The 26,848-nt window shown below is 39.6% G+C and overlaps 1 protein-coding gene across 8 annotated transcripts in view; it reads right to left on the minus strand.

Moving 5' to 3' along the window:
* Positions 1 to 11: 11 nt before the first annotated feature.
* LOC128738605 (formin-binding protein 1-like) overlaps positions 12 to 26,848 on the minus strand; it is a 140,810-nt gene continuing 113,973 nt past the window's right edge. The window contains exons 3-11 of one of the 8 annotated variants that reach the window (XM_053833877.1): positions 14,377 to 14,430; positions 13,785 to 14,220; positions 13,537 to 13,715; positions 13,283 to 13,472; positions 4,281 to 4,600; positions 4,123 to 4,203; positions 2,974 to 3,131; positions 2,742 to 2,905; positions 12 to 2,678 (exon numbers count right to left, since the gene is read on the minus strand). In XM_053833877.1, the coding sequence (XP_053689852.1) occupies positions 2,742 to 2,905; positions 2,974 to 3,131; positions 4,123 to 4,203; positions 4,281 to 4,600; positions 13,283 to 13,472; positions 13,537 to 13,715; positions 13,785 to 14,220; positions 14,377 to 14,430 (1,582 nt within the window). In that variant the 3' untranslated portion in view covers positions 12 to 2,678. Of the gene's footprint in view, positions 2,679 to 2,741; positions 2,906 to 2,973; positions 3,135 to 4,062; positions 4,219 to 4,280; positions 4,628 to 13,282; positions 13,473 to 13,536; positions 13,716 to 13,784; positions 14,221 to 14,376; positions 14,431 to 26,848 lie in introns of all 8 variants that reach the window. The other 7 variants (XM_053833872.1, XM_053833876.1, XM_053833875.1 and 4 more) reach the window with 7 other exon arrangements.

Here is a 26,848-nt window from a genome sequence, read left to right on the forward strand (position 1 = left end):
TAATTTTCCAACACAGGATTGATTTCTCATTAAAAGCTAACGTCTATGCTTTCAAATTGCATTTAAATCTAACGCTAAAAATATTGATTTACTGTGAACACCATCCACATACATATCGTCTAGTTCTGGAAAAAAAATATAATTTTTATATCTCTGATTACTATTGCTTGCGGCTTGCTTTCTTTACTCAAAGGCTGAAGCATTTCTCCGGAGGGTAGCTCGCAACTATCTGAAAGAGCCGACCCCGTGGGAGGAGTTTGATTTCAAATGACTTGATTTACCTACTAGATATTATTGATACGCGTATGGTTAAAAGAAAGTTTCCTTAACTTTTCCTTCCGATAACACTGATCGACAATCAACACAATCGGACTTTTTCCTCTCAAGCAAATCAAATTTGAAAAAACTGAAAGATTACGATTTTTATACATTATTTGCGTTTTTTGGAAGTTTGTGGCAATACCCAAACGCTCACTTTACCGCTAATCATTTATAAATAAGGCACCTCCATCGATTCCAAAAAAAGAAGGAGACGCATAATTGTTTTTAATTCGATTTTTCTCCAAATTTGGTTCAACTGAGAGAGCCATTTTCGATTGATCGCTGCCAGTATATTAAAAAGATCCTAGCTAAAGTGTGTTCGTTCATCCTTCCATTGCCTATGTTAGTTATTTACAGACGATGTTGCTTTCATTCAAACTATTTGAATCGGATAATGAACAAACCACTGCATTTGTTATGAACAAAAAAAAGTGACATCACCTAACACTGACTCTAGCAAAATAATAATACAATGTAGTATATTTATACATAATTAACGGAAAATAATAAGAGGTTTTTAAGCAATGAAACGATGCTATTTGAACTGACATCAGCAGGCAGCTTTATTTTGTGTGTATGCTCAACAGATTCATTGTTTTAGTATTTTTTTTACAGAATATTTGTTGCAGTGTTATTGAATGATTGTGTAACAGTAAACACTGGCACGGTTTTGTCGTAGTATTTCGATTGGTATATTCTATTCAAGTTCGGAATCGTAACCGGTACGGTCGCTGACAGTAATCAATAGAGTTTTGTTTTGCTTAGTTTTGCTGATTAAAAAAAATGTTCAGCCGTAACTAAAATGAATGTGAATAATGTGGAGTTTAGAGTTTTTATCTTAGGCGGGGAGGTAAGCATGTGTAATAACAAATGCATCTGTTTTCGTTGATTAGTTTTCTTTGTTTTTACTGTATGGGGATGTAACAAATGGGTTTGTTTCTGTAGAAGCGCGCTCGAGAGAACATCAGAATTCGATAGATTATGTACGGTATAAAACAGTGAGAGCGATGCAACGTTTATACTAATAGTTTTTGTTTTCTTTGCTTCAAACGAAAAAAGTTGCGTGTTTGTTTTATTTTTAAAAATCATTCGACATAGTAATGAAAAGTATTGAATTGATGACTATCACGTTTCTACATTTTGGCGTCAACCGATTTAAAATTCAGAGAATGAATTGATATCGCATAATGTCAGTAATAAAATTAAAATCTCTTAAAGTTCTGATGCTCTCATATTCTGTTACTTTTCTTTGTGTTTGTGTTTCTGAACAATCATCTTTGAATGTATTTTCGTTTGACAGATTTCGTTTTGTTTTTGTCTATTTAGGTAAACTAATCCATATTAGTGAGTTATTTGAAGTTTAGTAACATTTTACATTACATGAACAGATATTTGTTTTTGGATTTTTTAATACTTTTTTACTATCAGAATCGATTGGTTGATGTTGCCGCAGATTATGCCAGTTTACAAAATGGGATTTTTTGCTTGTTTATGCTGCATGATATTCAATTAATGCTTTTTTGCGCACCAATAATTCAATTGGTAGTAACGATAAATGTTGTATTTTTTTTTTCTTTAATGGTTGCATTATTATATAATATAGATATGAAGCTACGAATATGCAGAATTTTAATGAAGAAATGAGATGACTTTGTATTGGATGCTTTCCTATGTTTTATTTTCCGTTTAATGGCAATGTTTACGATTATGCTTGACAGCAATTCCGTTTTCATGATTTGCAATGTGCTAAATTGTTTTTACAGCAAAAGATTTTTTGAGCATCGTCCCGTTATTTTGCTGTTTGCTAGCAAATATTTTTTATAAACTAAATTAAAAGAAAAAAACATAGACGGTGTCATGTGACTAAACATAATTGCTCTACTATGATATTACAAAGTATACTGCCGATAACACCGCTATTGGAGACAAATCGCTCGAGGACAATGTGTTGGGAACTCGGATAATTCAGAACCTAGCTATTTACTAGAACAGCGTATTGGATAATTTTGCCTACTGCAACATATGATTTGACTTGCACGTACACCACCACGAAGGATAGTAATAATTTATTATTAAAAGCTTACCGACTAATTGCGATCTTGTCAGGTTTTTCATGCGCTGAAGACATTTTTGTTTTGTTTTGTTGCATTGTCTCGTTCGCTTTGCTTGCGTTAGCCAACACTAGCAACTGCTTAGCTTCCGGTCGCTTTTCGAGAGCAGAACTATTTATATATTTACACTTTTCACTTGTTGTGAGCGTTCTCTTCTGTCGGGTTGCACAGCGGGTCGAATTTTTCTTAACGTAATTCTTTATGAATTAGTTTCATATCATATTTGACAATGCGTTATGATCAACACTAAAACAGGATATAATTATGATAGCACCAGTTAACACAGCGGAGACATCTACTCACACTTACCTACGCATACAGGGTACTTTCGATGTAACTAGTCGGCACAAAACCTTCCTCCCAACCGCTGGGACTACATAACCTTCGCACTCGTGTCCAACCGTCGCCTTGGTCTAGTTCTATGACCAATAATTCTTCACCTTCAGACATTGGAATGCTTCCTTCGCTCGTTGCTAAAAACAAAAATCGTTAAGGTTGAAGTTGGGTCGTTACGAATTGCCACGAAACAAGTCTTGCTTACCATCGAAAGGATAGAGCGCTTTACATGTGCCCAGCGGCTGCAGGGCGTCCGCCTCGTAGTACATTTCGTCGTTGATGGGTTGATCGTTTGTGCTACCCTGGCCGGAACCGGGCAGGGATGTGTGTGACGTTCCAAGGCCACTCTCGGGACTAGCTGAACTGCTGTAATAAGGAGCGTTAAAATGATCCGTTAGATTGGCAAGATCAATCGCTCGTTTGGCAATCAGTTGACATGCATGCTGGGTGAGATCCATGCAGAAACGCGACTTTTCATGCTTGATTTCGCTACAAAAATGGTTTGTTTTTCTGCATTTGGAATACGCATGCAATTGATAGAAATTCATATATTGATAATGTCAAAATTAATGAAACTCAAAACTCAACAATTCCATGAAAAGAGTCTGTGGAGTAGTAAGTTTAGTCTTTAAAAAAAATTGAAGTGAAGTTTAATTTTGCATTTAAAAAATTGCAAACCGGTTATAATTCATTATAACCTGGTTCTTCCCGCAGACCTTCTGTGAAAGCAGCTTTCATTAGCCTCCCTTCGTCTAACTTTTTTCTCTTTTTGCTTCACATTTTGTCCCGCCTAAGGGATACTATAAACACCTTTGTCTCATTACTTTCTTTTACCACTCCTATTGGATAACATTGAATGAATTTCGATTGAACACAAAATAAGCCTGCCTCTCCTTTAAATGAACTAGAACTTGAAGTTTGCGTTTAAAAAAGGCGGGATTTTATTTCTCTACACAATCTACTGCAACTAGATTCCCTAAGAAACTGTAACAAAAATTTCACAGCTAAGCAAAGCCCAAAAAGATACTACCCCGTAGGTACGCACAAAGTAACACACCAAAACATTTTTGAGTAAACTGGTTAATTACATGAACATGAATCCAAAATCTACTATTCGATTCAAGGTATGACTGATGAACGAATGCAAGGGAAAACTAGAAACGGATTGAGGGAACGAAAAAAAAAAACGAAAAAACGAAAGGATTGTATCGTGAAAAGGGACGAATAACGTATCGGTATGCATGATGTTGAGTTGAAGAAAATGTATAATAATTGGTAAGAATTTAGTAAATACCCGTTATTGTTAATATTAAGCCCATTTTGCGCTTGCTGTACACTACTCTCGGATGCTGACCTGCTTAAACTGCCAGCGTCATGATCCGGGTGGTCTTCACCGTGGTCGTCATGGTCGTGATTGCTGCTACCATTGGAATGTCTGTAATTGTGTAAACTGCTAACGGTTAGTTTTGTTGGTTCCAGTTGAAATTAGAAAAAACAACTTTCTCTACTCACCTGGACGATCGCTGTCCATTCTGTATCACTCGGTTTGCTTGAGGACTATGCTGTACGATGGTTTGACTGTTGGCTTGATCGAGCATTTTCTGATACCTCTGCAGCTCTAGCCGCAGCTTGTCCAGCTTATTCACCGACTCGTTCAGCTGTTCTTCTACGGAACGAGGATCACCGAGGAGTGAGTTTGCTTCGTACACGCCCTTCATCTTCATCAGCCCTTCGCTGGCCGCCTGCTCCTGGGATACCTTTTGCTGCAGTTCGTGCACCTTGGCGGCCAATTTTTTCCGCCTCTGGGTTGGTGGAAGGTCGCTGAAATCTTCCTTCATACCGTCCGTTGACAGGTTGTTCTGTAAGGGAAATTGAAACAGTAGTGAGAAATTGCGTTCCAAAATTGGAAATTGCTAGAGAAGGAAAAATCAAATCCACACGAGACTGTTCTATCATGCACCAACCAAAGATATTCAATCTCTGTAATATAGTCAAAATTTTATACAAAGTCACACGCAAAACCCCACAAAGGCCACACAAAACCGCTTCTAAACCAAACGAAATTTTTTATTAACAGCCAGATAGTTTTTTTTTTTTGTTTCTAGTAGAGAAGTGCCAGTCACTCTTATTCACTTGCAAAACAAAACCTATTTAGAGTTCAATCAAAGGCAACAGTAAACAACAATACTCATTATTAGCATACCTTCACGTGGATGCAGGCCTCAACAATCTTCTGTTATTTTTTTGCGCAAAAATGTGATGTTTTTACAATTCAAATTTTGAAGATAGTTAGCCGAATCGTGCATCAAATGGCGATTTTGTACAATTTTTTTTTATCATTTTTTGTTGTAGATTTTTTTTTTTGATTTTAGACAGCAGCAGTTTATACATAATTATAAACAACACGGGTGAACGCAAAGGAAAAAAAGAAAGCAGAAAAGACACGATTAATTATAGTGGTTTAGGGTTTTTGTTTCTAGAAATTTACAAACAACTTTATTCGGCAGTGCTACTTAACGTAAATTGCTGGTGGGTTTCTAATATGTACATGGGAGAATAAAAATGCTGAAAAATTATGTAGATAGCGGGATAGTAATAAGCCATAAGAATGAGATGTGGGACAATGTATTTTCAATGTTGAGCTTGTTTTGAGTGATTTAGATTTAAAGAAGTACCTAGCCACTTACTTTGGCCTTCATTAGCCCCTCTAAGGTCTGCGTAATTTTTATGGACGGAAAAATTTACTAAATGTCCGTTACTTTTATTGTATTTAAAAAAACTTTGCCAAATTTCAGAACTTTCCCGAAAAACTGTCCTAGCTTCATAATTTTTAGTCATACATTACTTGGTCCCCACTTCTTAGTCATACGCCACTTGGTCCTAGAGGAATTCCGATGCTTCTTAAGCGATCACGACAAGGATTATTAAAGTGAAGGTCGCCAGAGACCAGCTGCTTTTTTACTGATTTCAATACTTGTTGCCACTATCGTGTAAACCGCTTAGCTGGTTTCGAGGTACGATGCTGGTCTAACAAACCAGTCGTCGTATGTTCGAATCTCGGCTAGGCGGTGCTGCTAGATAGAGTCAGTAGGATTGTTGCACTAGCCCCGTAATTATCCTGTACTCTAATAGCCGACTGTGAAGTCTGTCGATAAAGAAGGGTCAAGTCTTAAAAAGACGTGTTTAAGCCCAAGGCTTTTTGCCACTATCGTTCTGTTAATGCTATGGCACTTTTTCCAGGAGAACAGAGTTGCTGGTAGTAGGTAATAATCTGTTATGAACAATTATGAAACGTAGAATCGCGTATCTATTTTTGCTGTTGAACTAGATCCGACAGTAATTCTATCACATAAAATGTTGTTTACGGTGAATTTTATTATCAGTGAATTATCTAAGATTATCGACACTCTGCGACCCTTAATTTAATAGCGAAAATAATTGATCAATTTATGCTCAAATGTTTACGTTGGCATCACTCCATATATACGTTCGTTCCCTTGGTAACGTACAGCAACGACGGTCGTGAATTCGGAATTGCAATCGAAACGAAGTGAAGTTTCCCAAACCTAAAGGTTTCCAATATCAAAAACCGGAATTGGAAGGAACGTATGACCTGTGTTTTAGAAATAAAAAATGTATCGATGTATAACTTTATCGAATTTTCCAAATACAATCAATCTTGGGGACTATCAAGACTAGCTTATCTCTGCCATCGGTCCATAATAATAATGGCAAAACGGAGGCCCGCGGCGCTTAAAACAAATTTGAAATTAATCAAAGAATTTTATTGTTGAGCATCAGTGGAATCTCAAATATGAGTAAAAAAATATTTTTTTCGTTTAATTCTACTATTTTCACAAATCCACAAAATATTTACACGCGAGTGATCCTACAAAAATATTCCCTTTAAAATGGTGTGTAAAAGCAAACTTATGTATCAAAAATACTGAGCAAATAGGTATTTTGGCTGCTATATTACAGCTTTCATCAGAGCTGGGTGAGGAATCCCTGGACATTTTTGCTATCCAAAGGTACCTATATCGATGATGAAATTTCATGTAGTGGTAAAAAGTTATTAGAATATAAAATCTTTCATTTCAACATTACACTTCTGTTTTCGTTTCATATTTCGTACGAAGTGCTATTCTCTATAGTATTGCCTAATAGAGCTGGCTGAAAGGACCGACTCCCGGCAGAACTCTACAAAAATGGCAAAGAGCCACTAGCAACGGCACCTCACTGGATAATTTCAAGGATTTGAAAGCAGAAGACTTCAAGATAGCGTCGATCGGTTCGTCGGCTTTTGCGAAATGTTTGGTCTCAAAGTGAATACAACGAAGTGCAGCGTGGTTTCGTTCACTCGAAAACCAAACAAATTGTTGTCTGAGTATTTAATAGAAGGTGACGTAATTCCTAGAAAGGATTGTGTATGTGATCTTGGAGTAGAAATAGATAATGAGCTCAACTTTGTTCGTCATGTGGAAAAGATAGTAGCAAAGGCAAATTCGCTGTTCGGTTTAATCAAACGCCTTAGTGGAGATCTGAATGACCCGTATACTATCATTACTCTATACAATTCCGTAGTACGCAGTGGTATTGAATACGCGAGCATAATTTGGCAACCATGCTTTGAAGTTCATAAGAAACGAGTCGAACGAATTCAGAAAAAAATCATACGCTATGCCCTTCGAAATTTAGGATGGTCTGGAGAGATGCCCGATTACAAGTCGTTATGCATGTTGATTGGAACGGAAAGCTTAGAGAGCAGACGACGTACCACAGATGCTCTTTTCTTAAAGGATCTACTCAGCGGCAGGTATAACTCGCCATATCTATTGAGTCAGATAACCGTGTACGATGCACGTTCTTCGTTGAGGCGGGTTAGGCCTTTTCAACTGACAAATAGAGTCCAAAACTATGCTAGAAACGAACCAGTATACAGAATGATGTCCATATTTAATAATTATCGAGATATTGTCAATATTCAAATGACAAAGCAGCAAATTAAGTGTAGTTTTAGATTGTTTTATGTAAATTTTATGTGATAATTAATTAGTTTTAATAATGATAACGGGCGAAGCCTATCAATCAGTTAATCAATAAATAAGAAGAATGTACCGGATGAGTAGATGGAAGGTGTGGTTTGTCCCATCTACACCAAGGGCGATTGATTTGATTGCTGTAATTTCCGCGGCATTACGCTGAACAATGCCGCCTACAGGGTATTCTCCTAAATTTTGTTACGTCGTCTAACCCCAAGAGCATGCGTTTTCATAGCGCGGGCTTTACAAGAGCTACTATGGATCTAATTTTCACTCTCCAACAAATCCTCGGGAGTACAAAGTGTCCAAAAGCAAAGTCATGGGTATGAACGTCCTTCAGAACTAAGTTTCAAGTTCAACTTGACCCTTCTTTTTATCAACAAACTTCGCAGCCGGTTATTATAGTACAGGAAAATTACGGGGCTAGTACAAAGATCCAATTAACTCTGTAACGGCACCGCCCAGTCGAGATTGGAACATACGGCGACTGGCTTGTTAGGCCAGCATCGTGCCCCGAAGCTAACTGGGCGGGCTGTCAAAGTGGACAAAGTGTCCACGCATCATAATTTCGTGGATTTCAAGGCAACATACGATACAATCGAGCGCGAACAGCTATGGCAGATAATGTACGAGAACGGTTTTCCCATCAAATTGACGCGGCTAATCAAGGCTACCCCGGAGCGTGTGATGTGCTACGTGCGTGTTTCGATAGCACTGTCTCAAGTCCTTTAGAATCACGCTGAGCGTAGCAGCAAGGCGATGACCTATCCTGTATGCTATTTAGAAAAGTAGCTAACTACTAGTCTTAGCAGCCGACCTTGATATCATTATTAGAAACCTCGCGACGGCAGAGGCAATCAATGCCAGGTTAAAAGTGAGGGCTAGGTGGATTGCGTTACAAATTAAAGCGTCAAAAGAAAGGGTAGGAAGGAAGAGGCTCCAGAGAAAACAGCGTTCGCCTCAAAACGCTAATCAGACCGGTAATCCTCTACAAACTAGAGACTGTAACTTTGCTGACAGAAGACATACGTGCACTAGCCTTATTTGAACGAAAGATGTTGTGGACTATTGAAGTAAAAACAGAGAACGGAGAGGCGTATGAATCACGAGCTGCAGGCACTACTTGAAGAGATTGTATACCTGACGTAAGCTGGGAGACTACGGTGGACCGACCATATTGCAGGATGCCGGACGACTGTGCAGTGAAATATGTTCTCTTCAAGAACTCCCCCGGCACCAGCAACAGAGGAGCCAAACGTTCTAGGTGGCTCGACCACGTTGACGACGACTTTTGTAGGTTGAACGAATTGGCGATGAGTTGCCCAGGACCGAGTGCAGTGGAGAGAAATTCTTGGTACAACAAGCGCCACCCTAGCGTTACACTGCTAGAAGCAGGGCTTGCAAAGGGATCGCAAGTTGAATGTGACTGCGTGAATGTGTATACTTTCCGCATTCAACCTGCGCTTTTTAAACGTGATCAAGTCGGTTCAGGCAAAGACTGCTTGCAATTCGGTACGTTCCATAAGGAAATTTGCTAAGCAAGCCAAAATTTCTAAAAAAAATACATGCGAAGAATCATCAAAGCGCACTGGCACGTATCTTCCAGAGCTAGAGTGAAACGCTACTTGATTACGGGGCCGGTAAAGGAACTACGAGTGACTCATTCACCGATGAAAGTTGAGGATGCCCCGGATAAAGTGAAGCCTAAGTTCCCAACACGTTTGGCTTGGTAGCGACCAAAGGTTTCAAAATGTAGTCTGTTTTCATTGATGCGGATGTTAAAATCAATATTGATGTGTAAATCGGTATTTGGAAGGACCAAGTGTTTCCCTGGTTGCTGGCCTGTTTCCCTTGTCCTACGTTAAATCCGAACCAACGCGTCCGGATCCGTTGTAACGGTGGCTGATGGAATTTGGTCGAAAGATTCGTGACTTCCTAACAGTGCGGACGTTAACCTGTTGGATTATTCGATTTGGGCGTACATTGAAGTACAAGCCTACAAAACATCTCACCCTAGTGAGAAGACTCTGAAGTCTGTCATAACGCGCACATGGCACTCGATGTCAGAGGACTATGTTCGAAAGTCGTATTCTAGCTTCCTGCGTCGTCTTGAGGATGTCATTGATAAAAATGGAGGATGCATCGGGTAAATTTGTTCGAAAGAACATTATAAAGTTGATCAAATTCGAAAATGTTGGTAATATTCCTTAAAATAGTTGAGAATCAAATTAGAAATAAATACCATAATTTTTTGCATTTTTTTTCCTGTCGGAACTTGCAAACAAGTTCTAGGAGTAAAATTTGCAGACTCATTATCTATTTGTGGAATTTAAGGCGGCGTACGATTCAGTTTTCCTAATTAGGCTGGGATACTCGACATAATCGAATCTCCGCTTAGAGGGGCTGTAGGAGTCAATAGGATCGTAGCACTAGCGAGCAATTGTTTTTACAGCTGGCTGCGAAGTCTACCGATTCATTAAAACGACGCTGGATGGGTCAAAATACGCGTCAGAATAGCGGGAGACCTCGGCCGCTTTCCTGGCGTTGGATGGGCGTTAGATGCACTCTCTATCCTGCTAGTCAACATTGCATAGAAGAGAATACGTCGATCGAACTAGTGGTCAATCAGGAAGACAAGGCTCCAAAGATTGAGAAAGTAGTTCATAATATGTTATTGTTGTGCGGTAAATTGCATTAAAATGGCATAGACATGAAAGTCGCAGTGAATATTTGACAGAAAAATTTCAAGCAATGATTAGCTTTCTTTTTTAGTTACCAGGATAATGGGTCACAGCTAGTTCAAACCTCTTAAATTAGTCTTAATTCGAATAAAAAATAAATCCCAATAATACCAAATAACAAGTTAAACAATAATACAAACTTGAAACATAAATGTAAAATGTTGATAAATGCTTCTATGTACACCAAAAAATAGCAATCCCTCCAATTAAAGAGAGGTAAAAATGACGATACAGTGGTAAGTTTATCCACAGTATCCTGCTGGTACAAGCTCGACATAACGGCGACGTCGCCGTTGGTGCGGCGATTAATGACTAATTGAATCGGCTCACGAGTCAGAGGACTCTAACGAAATTTCGTTCGGTGCCTGCAATCTGTGGCGAACGGAGAACAGAAACGTTGCCAAGCTGCAGCAGACGACCATGACGCTACTGTTGCGATCAATATTATTGCGGTGCAGTCTAATGGAACTGCACACATCCTGCTACTTTGACACTAACTAAAGTGAGAAATCGTGAATCGTTCCACCGGTTTTGTATTTTTTTGAAAAATTAATGTTACTTAACGGGAAACTTTTCGTCGGAAAGCCCAATTTCGGAAGCAGTTTTTCGGCCCAAAAGCGAGATTCTGTTTATAAAAATGTAAATACTGCGTTCTTCTTGCCAATCTGAACACATTGAATATATTTTCATGAACAGAATTTTTGTTTCTTTCAAAAAAACTGCTTTTGAAATTAGCAGAATCGATGACGACCTTAAAGAATTCTATGCATATTGATTTAAGCTAATAATATAATTACAACATTTTATTAAGACCCGTAAGTATTTAAACTTCAAAGTCTTATTCACATAGGAATGCCACTGTCAGCTCTGCGAATGAATCAATTATTATTCATTGTTACTTTCATTTGCCAATTATTACAACGACGAGTAGTCAATTGTTTCTTTTTCGTAGCTCGATTTCTTAGCCGTGCTAAGTGTTTTTATGGCCTATTGTAAAAACATTTGACTCAGCGAAGCTTTGCTCGGTGCATTTTTCAGTCGATTTATCTACCTAATAAAATAGTCACTGCTTGTTTACGATAAGTTAAGTGGAATTTTGCAATAAAAGGTGACACATCTGAAATCCGCCTGTAACCGTATATCAAAACCTTAATGAAATTTTCTGCAAAGTAGGTATAAGAATTGAATTGTAATCGAAAATTGATTTTCCAATGAGAGTAATTAGGAAAAGATCGAAAAGCAGCTAGTTCACCAGTTACGCAAAAAATGCGAAGCTTTTGTGCAATTTGTTCAAGAAAGGAAGTTAAATAGGATATATCACCACTCAAAAAATGTGTACGAGCGTGTGTATATGTGAGTGGGTGCGTATACTGAAAGAGGCATACGTGTGTAGGGAGATAAGGAGTGGAAACAAACCGTACAACATGGAAAGCGTCTGTTTGTAAAGGCATGGTGATTTGCTTGCTGGTGGCGATAAGCTCAGTTTATCATAAAAGCGAGTGCAGCAATTGATACCAATAGCGTACAATACACACAGAGATTTCGGTAGTTACATTATACGATGCAATACTCACAAAGTTTCAAAATATCAGTAGTCGGATTTGTTTCGTTTTGGTTTCGGTGTTCATTTTTGATGTCGTGTTTTTATTTAGCATGATTTAGGTTAGTCGAACATCGTTAACGCCCGCCAGTCCAAATGCGATACCAGTTATGGCAAATGGTGGAAGAAAACCGGTTTATGACGTGATTGCAATCAGGAAGAAACAAAATAAATGTAATTTAAACAGACTGGACGAATGTTTACACGCTCGGGATAGGAAACAATCCAACTAGTTTGCTACACTGTATGGTAACCAAATTTGACAACCACTAGCTATTTATTTGCTTTGTCCCAGCTATAAACGATGTAAACCGAGGTGCAGGGAACCGGGAATATGAAAAAGGAATGTTGCCAACAAGATACGTCTAATTTTCAACAAAAAAAAAAAAAGAATAGTTAAAATGTCACTAAATGATTCCAAACCGAGAGTGTCAAATTTTATTTACGATTGAAACAACATGTAGAGTATGAACACGATTCATTTCTCAAATGAAACGTTTTACTATTTATGTTACCGTCGGGAGAATCGAACACAATCGTTGATCAAATAAACAGTAAAATTTTATGCTTCTTGTATCTCAACATTCCGTTCTATACCCCGACTCCCGTACAAAACCATTTTCCGTTCTATTTGAGCGACCAGCGTTCGCGTGCTTCGAAAAACCCCGGCAGCTCTCTACGCTACCCGTCGCGTGTACGCGAACGGACAGTCAATTAGAGATAACTAATTTTACGACATTTCACTACTGCTCAGTTCGAATCAGTTGTACTGATTGACTCGAGAGGTTTCCTCTAAGATGGAAAATGTATTGACAATGCCATAGTTATTTATGGACGCGGAACATGGCTGGAATGAAACTTGTTTGCTGGTTTGGCTTCTAGTAGATTTTATCACAAACGTTACAGACAGGTTAGAATGTTATCGTAGTTTGTTGTGGGTTACATTAGGGATGATAATAAAATCACGGTTTCCATCACGCTACAGGTCATTCAGAAGGCTGTAGTTACACTATCAAGCCTACGCACCGATTTTCTGTTTCTATAGTTTCATATCATATCGATTTTTTGTATCGTAAGCTTAGCAATATTAAGGAGTAAACCAACTCTACATCAAAAACCAAACCAACTTACCTTATTGCTGGCGAAAATTCCAAAGATTCCGACTCGCTTTTTCAGTTTTTGCGTCGTGGTACCTTTTGCCGTTAGGTGGTTTAGGCCGCTGGTTGAGGTGTAGGTTTGGGAATTGTTGGAGGTGTCGGAGTCCGCTTTCGAAAGATCTTCGAACGGTAGGTCCCCAGGAGGTTGGAAGCCGGATTGAAACCTTAAAATTGCCCAAAATTAACCATCAATCAATATCACAAACATGTCATGCAAAATTAACTTACTTTTCTATGACTTTCAAGGAATCATCTTTCTCATTGATGGAATCGGCTGCTTTTACCATACCCTCGAGACACCTGGCAATGATGGGAGCAACCGCCGATTCGACATCCGCTGCACCCTTAATAAATTCCTTCAGTCCTCTGGTTCGCTTCTCATCTAGCTCTTGTAATCGATTGAAAACCTATAAAACCGCACACGTCGTAAGCACAATTCTAATGTTGCCTTCGGAACGGATGTTTGGAATACTTACCTCCGGTAGAGACGTTTCGTAATGGGTCTGCTGTAGTTTATTTGTTTTCTGCAGTTGATTGGCGTACTCATTCTTTGCGTCCTCAGACTGACCGCAGCGGATGTTCATGTTGTTCCGCTGTTTTTCCACCTCGGCTCGACTTAGGTTCAAATCTGCATCCGCCTTCTGGTAGCTGTCGATCGATTTCTCTGCCTCCCGAAAACCCTTCTCGTAGTTTCGTTTCGCCCGGTCCAGCGACGCGATCTGACTGTTGAGATTCTGGGTGAGCAGAGCGCCCTCGTTGAGTGACTTTTTCCGCTCGTCTCGCAGGTTTTTGGCAAGCAGCGAGATGCCCTGAAGCACCTGTAGCTGAAGGTTTTCGGCAACGACCTCGCGCTGTCCGGCAAGGTCCGCAACCTCTTTGAGGACGCACTTGAACGCTTGAAACGAAGAAAACCTGCGGGTGGATAAAGAGATTTGTTTTTATAAGACAAAATTATTGCTTAGGAAAATTCAACATTTGATGCAGGTGTGTGCAGTCGTTCGATAAATTGGCGTTTTAAAATCTTGAAATTAGAGTTTCCTGTAATAAAAAATTACGCTTGATACTTACTCATTTTCCTCGTCTTCTTTGCTCTTTTTTGGCTGATAGTTTTTCACGAGCCGCCTGAAATAAAAGAAAAAAGAGGCTTACTATTAAAATCGCCAGCTCAAATACATCAAACCTATTGAAGCGCAGTCATGGTCATGGACTTTGTTGTGCTAGAGCCAAGGGAACATAGCGCAAAACTTCTGCGTGTTTGTGTGAGAGTTTTAATGACAGTTATTATCATCGAACACGATGACAAGTTGCCACGGAATTGATTTTGTCGCTAAGACACTTCGAATGGTAATGTAATGACTGTTGTCTTGCAGTTAGAAAATTACACTCCTCGGTGCGCAACAGATTCGTCATTGTTACCTGGCAGAGCCCATTGGTGTAAAATGATGGTGGCCGTACCGTATCATGGGGTGCCTTTGGTAAGCTGGACAAAATATAATAATAGAATCAAAAGATGTTTTCGATTTGGCCGGTTTTAGCCATGGAAGAACTGTAAATTGTTAATGCATTTGCTAAGAAAATTTGATTAGTCGAAGAAACACAATTTAACGGCAGTGATTGTTGCTATTGGAAAAACACGAACCATCTCAAAATTGATTAGACACGAAGAAGGAAATAAAATACACCAATGAGACTGGACAAATCACTTTGCTATGGTTCAATTCTGTAACAGTTTGCATGAAGCAGTAAGTATAGTACGTGCTGTTGTTTGTTTTGATAATGCTTATGATGATGGTAACATTGAAGTGTACGTCACATCACGGAATTGATCTAGCTGGATGAAATGCGTTCTGCACGAGCTCCGTAATATTAGAAAATGGGAAGCACAAAAAAATGTTGGTTAATTTATTTGTAATGGTAGTGCGTGTATCTGTTAAAACCAATATTCTACCTTCACAACTAATCCAATATTTTGTAAAAAAAAGTGCTTGGAAACTGTTAGAATTAAAAAAAAATGAAAACCGAACTACAGAGGCATTGAATGAATTGCAAATTCCGTTCGGTTCTGTTTCTAGCATACTGAAATGGAAGTGTATTAGCGTTAATCGTAGTACATACTATACATGATTAGTGTACGCTACAATAATTGTGCAAATTTGCATTCCCATTACACTAGACTGCAGCGGCTTTAATTTTATTTCCAGCTGACATTCACTGTGTGGACCTCATTTTTACAACCATACATCTGTATAACGCAGTGGAATGTTGTACCTATTAATTCATTCATTCGTGTACAGTACACAGATCCTGCCCACCCGCTTAATCCTACCTACATAACCGGCAACAGTCAGTCAGTCAGGTTATTGCCCCACTTTGTTATTTCTCCACTATATAAACGCCTCGTTTAGTTGAGTGACCGCTATTTGGCAAACCGCAACATGCAATCGGCACAACTAGTAGTAGACCAAGATGACAGCGGTACTGGTAATTGTAGACATTAGTTCGGCACTACTACTGCGTTTTTGTTTCATGATCTACCTACAGTGTGTGCTAACAAAAAATAGTATTCCAATACTAAAAAACTAGTAGAACATAAGAACAAGTGTAATTGTCATTAAATCTTAATGAAAAACGCTGCAATTGTAGTTAATTGGCGGGCCATTGCGCGACCAACTGTTTGGGAAGGTAGAAAGAACAGCCGGCAAAGCCGGAAATGCTCTTTGGTTGTTACTTATTCACTTACTATTTGCTATAATTCATTTTAGTTTATCGTTTGTTTCACTATGACAATTTTTATATCTTGATAATAGAAATCGAAAACGCTGCATCCCGCAAGTTACACCTAAGATGGCAGACCCATCAACGGGATATAGGTATCGCGACCCCGGTAAGGAAGTATACTAAAACCCTCATTTACCACGACAAACGAAAATGGAAATGCGGAACGGATTAATCGGCATGGGATGCAACAAAGAATAAGGAAACGATTAATGGATGAACAAGCTGGCTCGAGAGCTACATCGGCTCGGAGTGGAGATCGCTGCTATGCAGGTAGTTCGATGGCCAAATTCCAGAGAGCAGGGAGTTCCGTACTGTAGACCCTATTGCAAGCCCTTCTTTCAAGTACCACATCTACTACAGCGGCAAGCAGAAAAAGCAGAACTTGGAGTCGGTTTCGTAGTGTTGGGAAAGCAAAAGCAACGAGTTATCGCGTGGAGACCCGTATATGAGAATTAAGGGCAGATTCTTCAACTACAGCCTAATCAACGTCTAAGCACCGACAAATGATAAAACTGATGATGCTAAAGACGAGTTCTACGATAGACTCGAGAGGACCTATGGAGAGTGCTTAAAACATGCCGTGAAAATCATCATCGGAAATGCAAATACTCAGATCGGGGAAAGGAATTCTTCCGTGGTACAACTTGCAGACTCATCATCTGTTTGTGGACTTTAAGGCGGTGTACGATTCAGTCAAACGAAATGAGCTGTAGCAGATAATACTAGAACCTGGTTTTCCCACGAAACTAATTACGCTGATGATACATTCCAGCGTTACGGGACACAATAAACACCCATTTTGACTGTGTGAACTGCTTGTTTGACCAATTTTTTGACAAATATCTTGTAAAATAGTTGATTAACGAGGACATTATCTTCCACTTGAATGCCAGGGGTTACGGTGTCCCGTAACTCTGGAATGTATCTGATTGGTACGACGCCAGATGGGTCGAAATAAACCGGCAGTATAGCGGGTGAGACCTCACCCGCTTTCGTGACGTTGGATGGACTAAAGCAAGGCGATGCAGTCTTTAACCTGCAATTCTACATTGCATTGAAAGGGAACGTGAAGAGTGGAACGTGGAAAAATCATCACGAAATCTCACATGCTTCTTGGCTTTGCGGATGACGTCGATATCATTAGAATCAACCGTACAGCACATAAAAGAGACCTTTGGGCCTTTTAAATGGGAAGTTGCGAGATTGGAACTTGCCATTATCACCGCCAAATTGAAGTACATGGTTGCTGGCAGGGAACGTGGAAATTCAATTGATGTTCGAGCCGAGGTGGAGCTGGATGGGGAATGATATGAAGTAGTTTAGTGTATATAAAAATACAAAAAGAATATAAACAATACCACAAAAATAACAAAAAAATGTTTCGTTTAAAATTTTCCTAAAATTTGCATTCACACAAATTTGAGACAATATTAGTTTTAGATAAAGTGAAGTAATAATTTAAAAATAAAAATATTGCGGAACAGTAGAGATAACAGAATTTAAAAACAAGACTTGAGCATACGTTCAATGTTGCGAATCGAGTGAGATTCTACTCTCTCGCGCGAGAGAGTATGAGAAGCATAGCATTCAACGCTTACGCTGCTCACGCAAGCGTAAAACAAACAGCCGTCGTTGCTATGTGCAGACATTCTGTTACCTACACACTCGCGAAAGCTCAGCCTCATATCGTCTTTCTGCTATTAGCTTACTCGCGAGTCAAATCCCATGCAACAATGTGAGTTTTATTGTACTCTTATGGCGGTTTTCATGACCAATTTTGGTCTTAAATGCCATCATAAGAGTGTAATTAAACCCAAATTGTTACTTGGGATAACTCCTGAGCAATCAGCTGCCCGTGAGGCTTAGTGGCGCACTGGGTCTGGGATACAGATTTTGCATTACTTTGTCTTTTCTTGTCCATCTTCGCCTTCAATTCTACTCACAGGCGGGAGTGCAAATCCTCGCGAGTAATCGGTTCCAGCCGATCGGGCTGCGAGCGAAGAGCGACGAACAAGTGCGACGACCGTAACTGTTAGCTAAATGTAAATACATACTCGCAAAAATTCGGCATAAATAAATAAGAGCGAGAGTTCGAAAGAGATGCTTATGCCGGCGTGTTCATTGGAATGAGTACGCGTGTGTGAGAATATTATACCACAAGAGTGTAGGCTTCGCAACACTGGTATCGACGAACGCGGAATGAGTTGACCACGATCCTCAGGAGGAAAAAGCACCAGAAGGAGGACAGAGATCGTGAGGAGCTGGATCAACTATTCCGGGCTAATGAAACGCGCAAGTTTTACGAGAAGGTGAACCAAACTCGTAAGGGCTACACACCTAAACCTGACATGTGTAGAGATGAGGGAGGGGATCTAATCCCAAACGAGTGCGAGGTGGTCGACAGGTGGAAGCAGTTCTTTGATGAGCAACTCAACGGCGATATAACAGAAGGAGACGCAACGAAAGTTAATCTAGAAGTGCCTACAACTGATAACAGCGTGCCGGCCCGAAGAGATCCGGCGAGAAATTGGTCAGCTGAAGAATAATAGAGAGGGCGGAAAGGACCGGCTCTCGGTAGAAATCAACAAAATGGCCAAGAACCACTAGCAACTTCATTGGATAATGAGAATTGTCTTAATATTACACTTGATCAGTATGCTGTTGGAACGATAGTTTGCTATCTAATAGCACGCCTAGATTTTTGATGCAGTTAGTTCTTCCAATGCTAGTACCTAAGAGCTTGTAGTCGAAAGAGATAGGTTCGTTTTTTTCTTGAGAAAGTGATGGCGGCACATTTACTCGGATTAACATTCATACGGTTTGTGCAACACCAGTCTGCAAAGTTGTCTAACAGTTGCTGAAGCACGTGAGCGTCGGCGATAGAGCTGATTCGATAGAAGATTTTCAAATCATCAGCAAAGCACAAACGCGGAACTTTGAGCTTAAAATTCACATCATCAACGGTCCTAGGTGGCTGCCTTGGGGAATTCCAGATGGAGCAGAAAATTCATCAGAATAATTATCACCAATTTTCACTGCTAGCCGACGGCCAGTGAGATACGAACGCAACCAACTGATAACTCTGCAATAAACTGCATCAGTTTGCTCAGAATGATTATAGCTATCTGTTATAGAGGAAGTAAACGATAAAAGATTGGTCACAGTAGAGCGCTTTGGCATAAATCCGTGCTGGTCCTCAAGCAACAATGTATTGTTGGCAAAATCGAAAAATGCAATCCTAATACAACAAGTTCAAAAATTTACCAACCGAGCTCGGGGCAGATATACCACGATAATTTTCAATGTGCATTTTATCCCCTTTTTTATCGGGAACTTGCCTTTAGCCAAAGACATATTGAAAATGCGATGCAGTGGAGTCAGCAAGCTGGCAGTGCAGTTTTTCAGCAAAGCAGATGAAATGCCATTAGGGCCAATGGGGTAAGACGCTTTGAGTCTAATTACTGCTGACTTTATCATCGATTCGTCTAACTCGATTTGGGTGAACGAATGACGAAGAAAGGGTGCAGATTCAGCAGCAGATTCAATTTGTTCCAGGTTCAAAAACTCCTCTGAAAAAACACCTCAGAATTTAGCGGAAACGATATCACTAATCATCTGCGGTTCGGAGCTCTAGCGCCCATTATACATCATTGAGGCAGGTAGTCCAGACTCATTCCTTTGATTATTTACAAACTTCCAGAAAGACTTCGGGTTCGATTTCAGTTTTTGTTGCGTAGAGCTGATGTAGGACCGATAGCATAATTGGCTCATACGTTTCAAGGATTTGGGAGGATAAGCTACCGGAGGAATGGATGGAAAGTGTGGTCTGTTCCATCTACAAAAAGGGCGCTCGGCTAGATTGCTGTAATTTCCGCGGCATTACGCTGGTCAACACCACCTACAATGTGCTCTCCCTGATTTTGCTGCTTCGTCTAATCCCAATAGCAAGAGAATTCGTAGGGCAGTATCAGGTGGGCTTTATGGGGGTCCGTACTATTACGAATCAAATTTTTACTCTCCGACAAATCCTCCAGAAATGTCCGGAGTACACGTGACCACATCATATTTTCGTGGATTTCAGGGCAGCATACAATACAGTTAAACACGACCATCTATGGCAGATAATGAACGAGTACGGTTTTTCGGACAAACTGTAGCAGGTTCTAGAACCCCGGCGGAAGTGGCATGTTTTGTAGGTCATCAAAGGTTATCAAAGGTCATCAAAGCCATATGTGTTGAAGTTAAATATGGACAATTTCTCGTTTCCGCTCAAAAGGTATCATAAAGCTCGTAAAAAATTATTTTACTGGTACGTTCGGATCGAGTTTGCTGTGCGGCACTACAATACTTATTTCTAGTAATAGTTTTGGTTGAATACACTTTTGTAGTGGTTTTTATGGCCAAAATTTAGCTTAGCTTAGCTTAGACTGATTGCACATATCAATGGTTGCACTCAGTGATTGATCCGAATCAGTGAAATTGCACAATGAATCAAACGAATGGGGTTGGGAGTGACCGGTCATTCTCACTGTGCAAAATTCAGTGACTCGACATATGAAGGATCAATAACTGCGCCGGCCACGTCCTTGCAATCAGGTGGGATTGGGGAAGGAGTGTTAGTGTAATCTTTGTTGTTTTAGGGACCGTGTTAACCTCTGCATCCCAGCAAAGATTACAGGAAGGAGTTGAATTTTGTTAGTAACGTAGGTTTCGTTGGATCGGGATTCACCTTGATAAGTGATGTGATCGTTTTTTTGTAAAGATTATGTATTTTTTTATATTTATTCTAATAGCGTTGTTCTTATATTCAATATTCATTCATTTATAAAAATAACATCAAACAGTCATTTCCACGGGGGGCAATCAGATATATCGAAACACATGCCGATATCGAAATTACCTAATAAAATAATCCGCGTAACTAGAAATAGAGGATGTACCAGATTAAGACGAATTGCAATAGTAATCAATACGACTGTATCAAATCAAACGCGCCATTATTCAGGGTATTCGGCCTTTTAATACGTATTCGTATTCGTTATTCACGTAACACAGTACACTGATGCTCTAGCGCGCGACAATAACAGAGAACGCGACGATTTAACATTTGATATATACGAAGTATCCGGCGGCCAAAGGACGAACTTCTTCGAGAATCACTACCCGTCGAACCAAATCGATATTTTAACGAGAAATAATATGCGCAATTATTGGCACCCTTCGACCATTCTTTAAAAGTCTAACAGATTACCGTACACAAGCCGTCGAGCCACCGGTACACGATTCTATATTCTAGAAATTACTTTATATACAACACCGCATACCTAACGACGAAGGTATCAGTTCGATTCAAATCCGGTAAACGCGCGCTAAGGGTTGGACTTGGATTTCGTAGGGCTCAACCGGAATGCACAAACATGTAGAATATTGATAAGAAACCCGATCGCCGAAGTCGTATACCAAGCATCAATTTGCGGCATGATATATAAGACCATTAACCCACTTGGAATATAATTAACGGATTGGTTAGAAAGACCATTGACCTTAAGGGTACGTTGTAAGAGAGCGGTTCAGGAGTCGAAAGTGATAATGGATTCCTTTAGTATTCGTGGGAAGTTGGAAAGAATATCTACGAGATCGTCATGACACCAGTCATGCTTTACGAGACTTAAGCGGCTGTCCTGACAAAATATAGTCGTAGGTTTATTAGAACCAATGAGCTTGCAAGGATCCAAGGTAAGGCGGCACTTTGTCGTAGATTTGGAATCCGTAAATTCGGTATTGAACAAACGGCGCATTACAAAAAGATATGCGTGTATGAAATTTTGTAAACATATTCGACGGAAATCCAAAGGTTATCCAATTCGTGCCACTGCTCGTTTGCAGGTCGCTAAACTGAGACGTTGTCGGCCTTGCCTTACATGGTGGGAAAATATCAAAAGTGTAGTACAAAGATATAAAAGCATGACCCATGATGACTGAAAAATATTGGCATTGAATAGGGAGATGTTCCGTACAACATGCAGGAGTCGGATTCTAACAGTTGGGGTATGCCTGTATTTTAACATTTAGACATTTATCTCCAAATATATTCGTTTTCCCCAGAGACCTATGCGGAATCTTCAGAAATAGTTTTCCTTGCGAATAATCTATAGGATGAGACAAATTTTAAGCGACTATTGTGCACTTTCAAATTCGTTGATCGAAATGGCTTCTGCTATCAACACTAATAGAAGAGATTGAAGAGATTCTCAGGAATAGATGGTAAACTGATATCAACCCGTCCAGCAAGCATTCCGTACTGGCCGAGAACTTTTAGGACGTACTGTCTTCATTCTATTTTCGACTGTTCGATTTAGGACTTTGATAAGCTGTTTATAAGACGCGATACTTTTGTATCGTTTTCGTCAATAAGTTATAGAAGGAGCACAAATACTAATCTCAATCCCATGAAAATAGACACATAGCATTCAACATATAAAGTTCAATGCCACTGTTTCGCTCGAGTTCGATGCCATAACAGGACAGAGATGCCAGATCTCTGCAAAACACATTTTTCATCCACTCCGAAGCCTAAATAGAACAGCCCGAAATTTAATTGCACAATATCTTAAGCTGAGATACTGTCTACAGAAGAATGCACTCGTACCCGTTCCGCTCAACTTTTAATTAACTTGAGCACAATTCTGGCATTAGCCCTCAGAAGGTCGCAAAATGCATGCAAAAGGGTTGATTATGCGACCCTCCGAAAACCAAAGCCAGAATTCTGCATCACCACCAACTGCACTCACATTAAAAACACATCATCACATCTGGTATCGCTGGTCAGCCAGGAATACCGGGAATATCAGACTTCACTTAAAAGTTCATGCAGCTCCTCAAAAAAAAAAAAACCGGAGCGAAAACTGTTCGAAAGAACCAATAATGCCATTTGTGGAACAATCTTTCTTTCTTACGAGTCTCTATAAATCTTACGAGACTTGATCACAAATGTACTCCAAATCTCTTGAACCTGTGCATATCATTTTATTTGGAAATAGACTTCAAAAGTCCAACCCGCAGACATCGGCTCATCTGGTAGCCTTGAAGGCAGCAAACAGCAAGCAGAAAATTTTCAGTAGCTATAGCGAGGGGTTAAGTTTTCCGATTCGGAGTGTAATGTAATTATTTGAATATTTGAAATAGTGTAGATATAAATTCTTCCATTACCTACTTAGGCAAGTACATTCAAATTTGTTAGTAACAATTACTTTAGTTTGCCACAATATTGAATATTACATTGATGATCTACTTATTGCGTAATAAACGCAAGTAATAATTGGTCATCTTATAGCCCCTCGCTTTGAAACAAAGCAACATATCTTTTGCGATCACCACAAAAGTGCATGAAGTACAAGGCGACAAAAGCATTTATCTCTGTCTCTTTCTCACGCACATTAGAGACAAAGACTAACAGCCCCGTACTCAGGGTTGCCACATGCACAGATTATTCTGTGTTTAACAGATATTTGAAAGAAATTGCCTGTACAGAATCTGTATGCATAGAATACAGATTTTCGCCAAATTACACAGAATCAACAGATTTTTGAGCTTTTATACGAGAGTGAAAGAGACGGAAATAGTCAGCAAAATGACTCTCTATCTCTTTCACTCTCATTGTTTTGCATTGGACAGATTTTTGCACAGATATTTTTCCTCGCCGTACAGATTGTCAGATTTTTCCAACAAAAAACACAGAATTATATGTGGCATCCCTGCCGTACTCGCTGAATCGAGTAAGAGAAAGGAACGAGCTGAATTGAAATGAAATTAAATGATATAGTTGATACTTCCTTTAGCGATATTTTCCTCTTAGGACATTATTTTCGTAATCCTAAGCTGACATCGAATTCACGGCTCACTTTTACACATAATCGACACTTCTTTTGTAATTTACCGCCTAGAAAACACTGATAAAATTACTATTATTCTCCACGTTCTTAGAACATCTTCTTTTTCACTCCATGGTTCTTTCAAGTGGTTTTTATGGCCAAAATTTGTCATAAAAATCGAATTAAGAGCCCAATAAAACCTAGGTTGTTATCTGAGAGATGCATTATTTTGAATCATACATTTAATCTGGTAGGATCGTTGTAAAATTCGTATTCACATAACTCTATGAAATTCTATACAATCTAAATCGACAGTAGATTTTTTTTAAATTTTTTGATTAACCCCAAGTTAGTTGGGGTGAATCCCGGTGCTCTTGGTGGTCAGTCAATGGATTCGGCAATCAAACCACGGTAACACGTGCTAACATCCACCGACAGTAATAGCAACTCACCTGCTCTGCAGAAGGATAGTTTAAATAATCATTTTCTCTTTTTTTGTATGCCACAAGGGCATTGGGTTAAAAGGCCACTGCGACAGCCTTAATGATCGTCTTTTGTGACCGGCCCCGATTGCTGTACATCATCATCTCACACTTTTGGTATTTTGTAACTAATATAAAGATTGTCGGTGGTTCAAAACGGATAGTTCTGTTTGTTGACGGCACCATTTACTATGAAATAAGATATCGTCGGTATGCACAATATGCACATTAGGCTAAGATAACAGAATGATTCTTCTACATTTAATTTCAACAGTCTGACTAAACTTTTTTGCATTCGTTAAGTTATGTATTGTGACAGATTATGGTACGTTTTTAACTCAATAATTCGCATGAAAAACTCATAAAAAGGAATTAAATTTCTGTGGGAATTGTAAAAATAACTTGCACAGACCATGAATATTCAATAGCCATGTTTTAGATTCAATGAACTTCAGCACGATTAAACGCCATCAAAAAAGACTGATCGACGATTTCTCCGAAAAGCCGATGAAGTCATCCTGGCAGTTTATTCGAGCGCAACTGGTTCTTGTCTCAAATTTCTTTAGTTCCCGTCATCTTGCTTCCTCTACTGTGCGGTTGTCTTGTCTACGACGGCGGCGGTCATGCGATACAGGTCGTCAAGATTAATGATCATTGCACAGATCCGCGGGCTAATCCAGCCGCAGCCGCAGAAGCGCTTCACGTCACGACAATAGATGAAACACAGACGCACGTTTCGGAATGAGGAAAAATACAATCGTTTCTTCACGAATGCGATTACGAAAATTGGATCGAAAAATCACGATTTCCCAAGTCCGCTTTTCGTGTGCAACCTGATGCGCGCGCGATGATTCGGACTGGCTTTTGGCGTCCTACTTAAGATAGAGACAACGTGTCGTCGCGACGGCTTTGTTGCCGATGGACGGACACAACCCAGCGAGCAGGCAGGCAGGCAAGTGGACTTATGATTTCGCGAAAAATGAACTCAACTCGCGAAACCAGCCGGTGCAATTAAGTAGTACGAAAGCGACGCAAACCATGACCTATGCTCTCTCTCTGGTGTTGTTGGTGTGCAGCTCAGCTATACATCTCTTTGACAGAGTGTTCAGTGCTTGTGTTAGCTGGCCCTGGCACCCCGCGCAGTACGATTGTGCAGATTTGAAGGCGTTGCGAGTGCACAAACCGTGTCTTGTGTTGTGGTATTTTTAGAATGTAATTTTAGCTGCCTTCCTTGGGGGCAACAACAAAGCAATAGTAATCATTTATGCTGGGGCTTGAATCAGGCTTCGAATATCATAAAATATTACAACCTGTTTGGTAAGATCGCCTGAATGATATGATTTTGATGTATATTCTACTTCTCTTCGGATACAAGTAACTATGTTCTGGGATGCTGTTGTACTCATAATAAACATGCTTTCTAATTAACTCTTTTGAAAACAAAAACAATAAAGAAAACATGTTGTAGGAACAATGCAATATTTAGTAGCTGATGTCGATTATGAAACCGATTTTGTGTTTTTGTTTTGTAGTCAGCAACACGTTAATCTTTTGTTTTTTTAAATTTCATCAACAGTTATAGTTGATAGTAAAAATCACGTTCGAAAACCAATTGAAGCACCCCAACTTGAGCTGTGAATTGGATCCTAATGTGTCATGTACGTGTGCGAAACCAAACAGGATTACTGAGTCACAGACAATAAAACCGACATTCCGTGACTGGCGGCAGGCGCTTATACATTATTCAGTCCTACACTAAATTTCGACTTTTGTTTGTTTATTATCTAGAGCACACGATTTTGCTATAGACGGCGGATAGATGAAATTTCGGCTGGCATAACTCACGTTTCGCGAATATGTAACATAAATCAGCGCGGAGCTCATGCATTCTTTTTTTTTATTATTCCGCGGACTAATTTAGGTAGTCCCATAAACTCTCACTTCTATAAACAGATGACCGAAAGAGGAGCGGTGCGTTGGTTTCGAATAGAAATGTGCATACCTACCTACATTTAGGTTTGTTTGGAACGTCACTTTGTCGGCCAATTTCGAGCTCGAATCAAAAGTGTGTGCGCAAAAAAAACTTGCTATGCTTTCACTGAACGAATTTATGGTTGGATATTGCACTCGTTTGGCAAAAGCAACAACCGCAAACGAGTGCACATAATAATACCATCTCGTTTATTTTGGATTTTATGAGGATAAGGATGAGGCGCAGACAGCGTAAAGGCGAAAAGGTGTCGGTGCAACGCGAGTGGCAATTAGCCTTGACTACTGCTTAATGCACCGGAAAGGTCGTATCGTAAGCGAAGTGAGTTTTTCTCAGTGCGTTTTAAGGGTGAATTTAATTGGGCCGAAATTGGTTAGTTATTGGTTCAACGAATCGATGAAAATTGGTGAATGTCCTTG

Source organism: Sabethes cyaneus, chromosome 2 (assembly GCF_943734655.1).
Source record: "Sabethes cyaneus chromosome 2, idSabCyanKW18_F2, whole genome shotgun sequence".
Lineage (NCBI taxonomy): Eukaryota > Metazoa > Arthropoda > Insecta > Diptera > Culicidae > Sabethes > Sabethes cyaneus.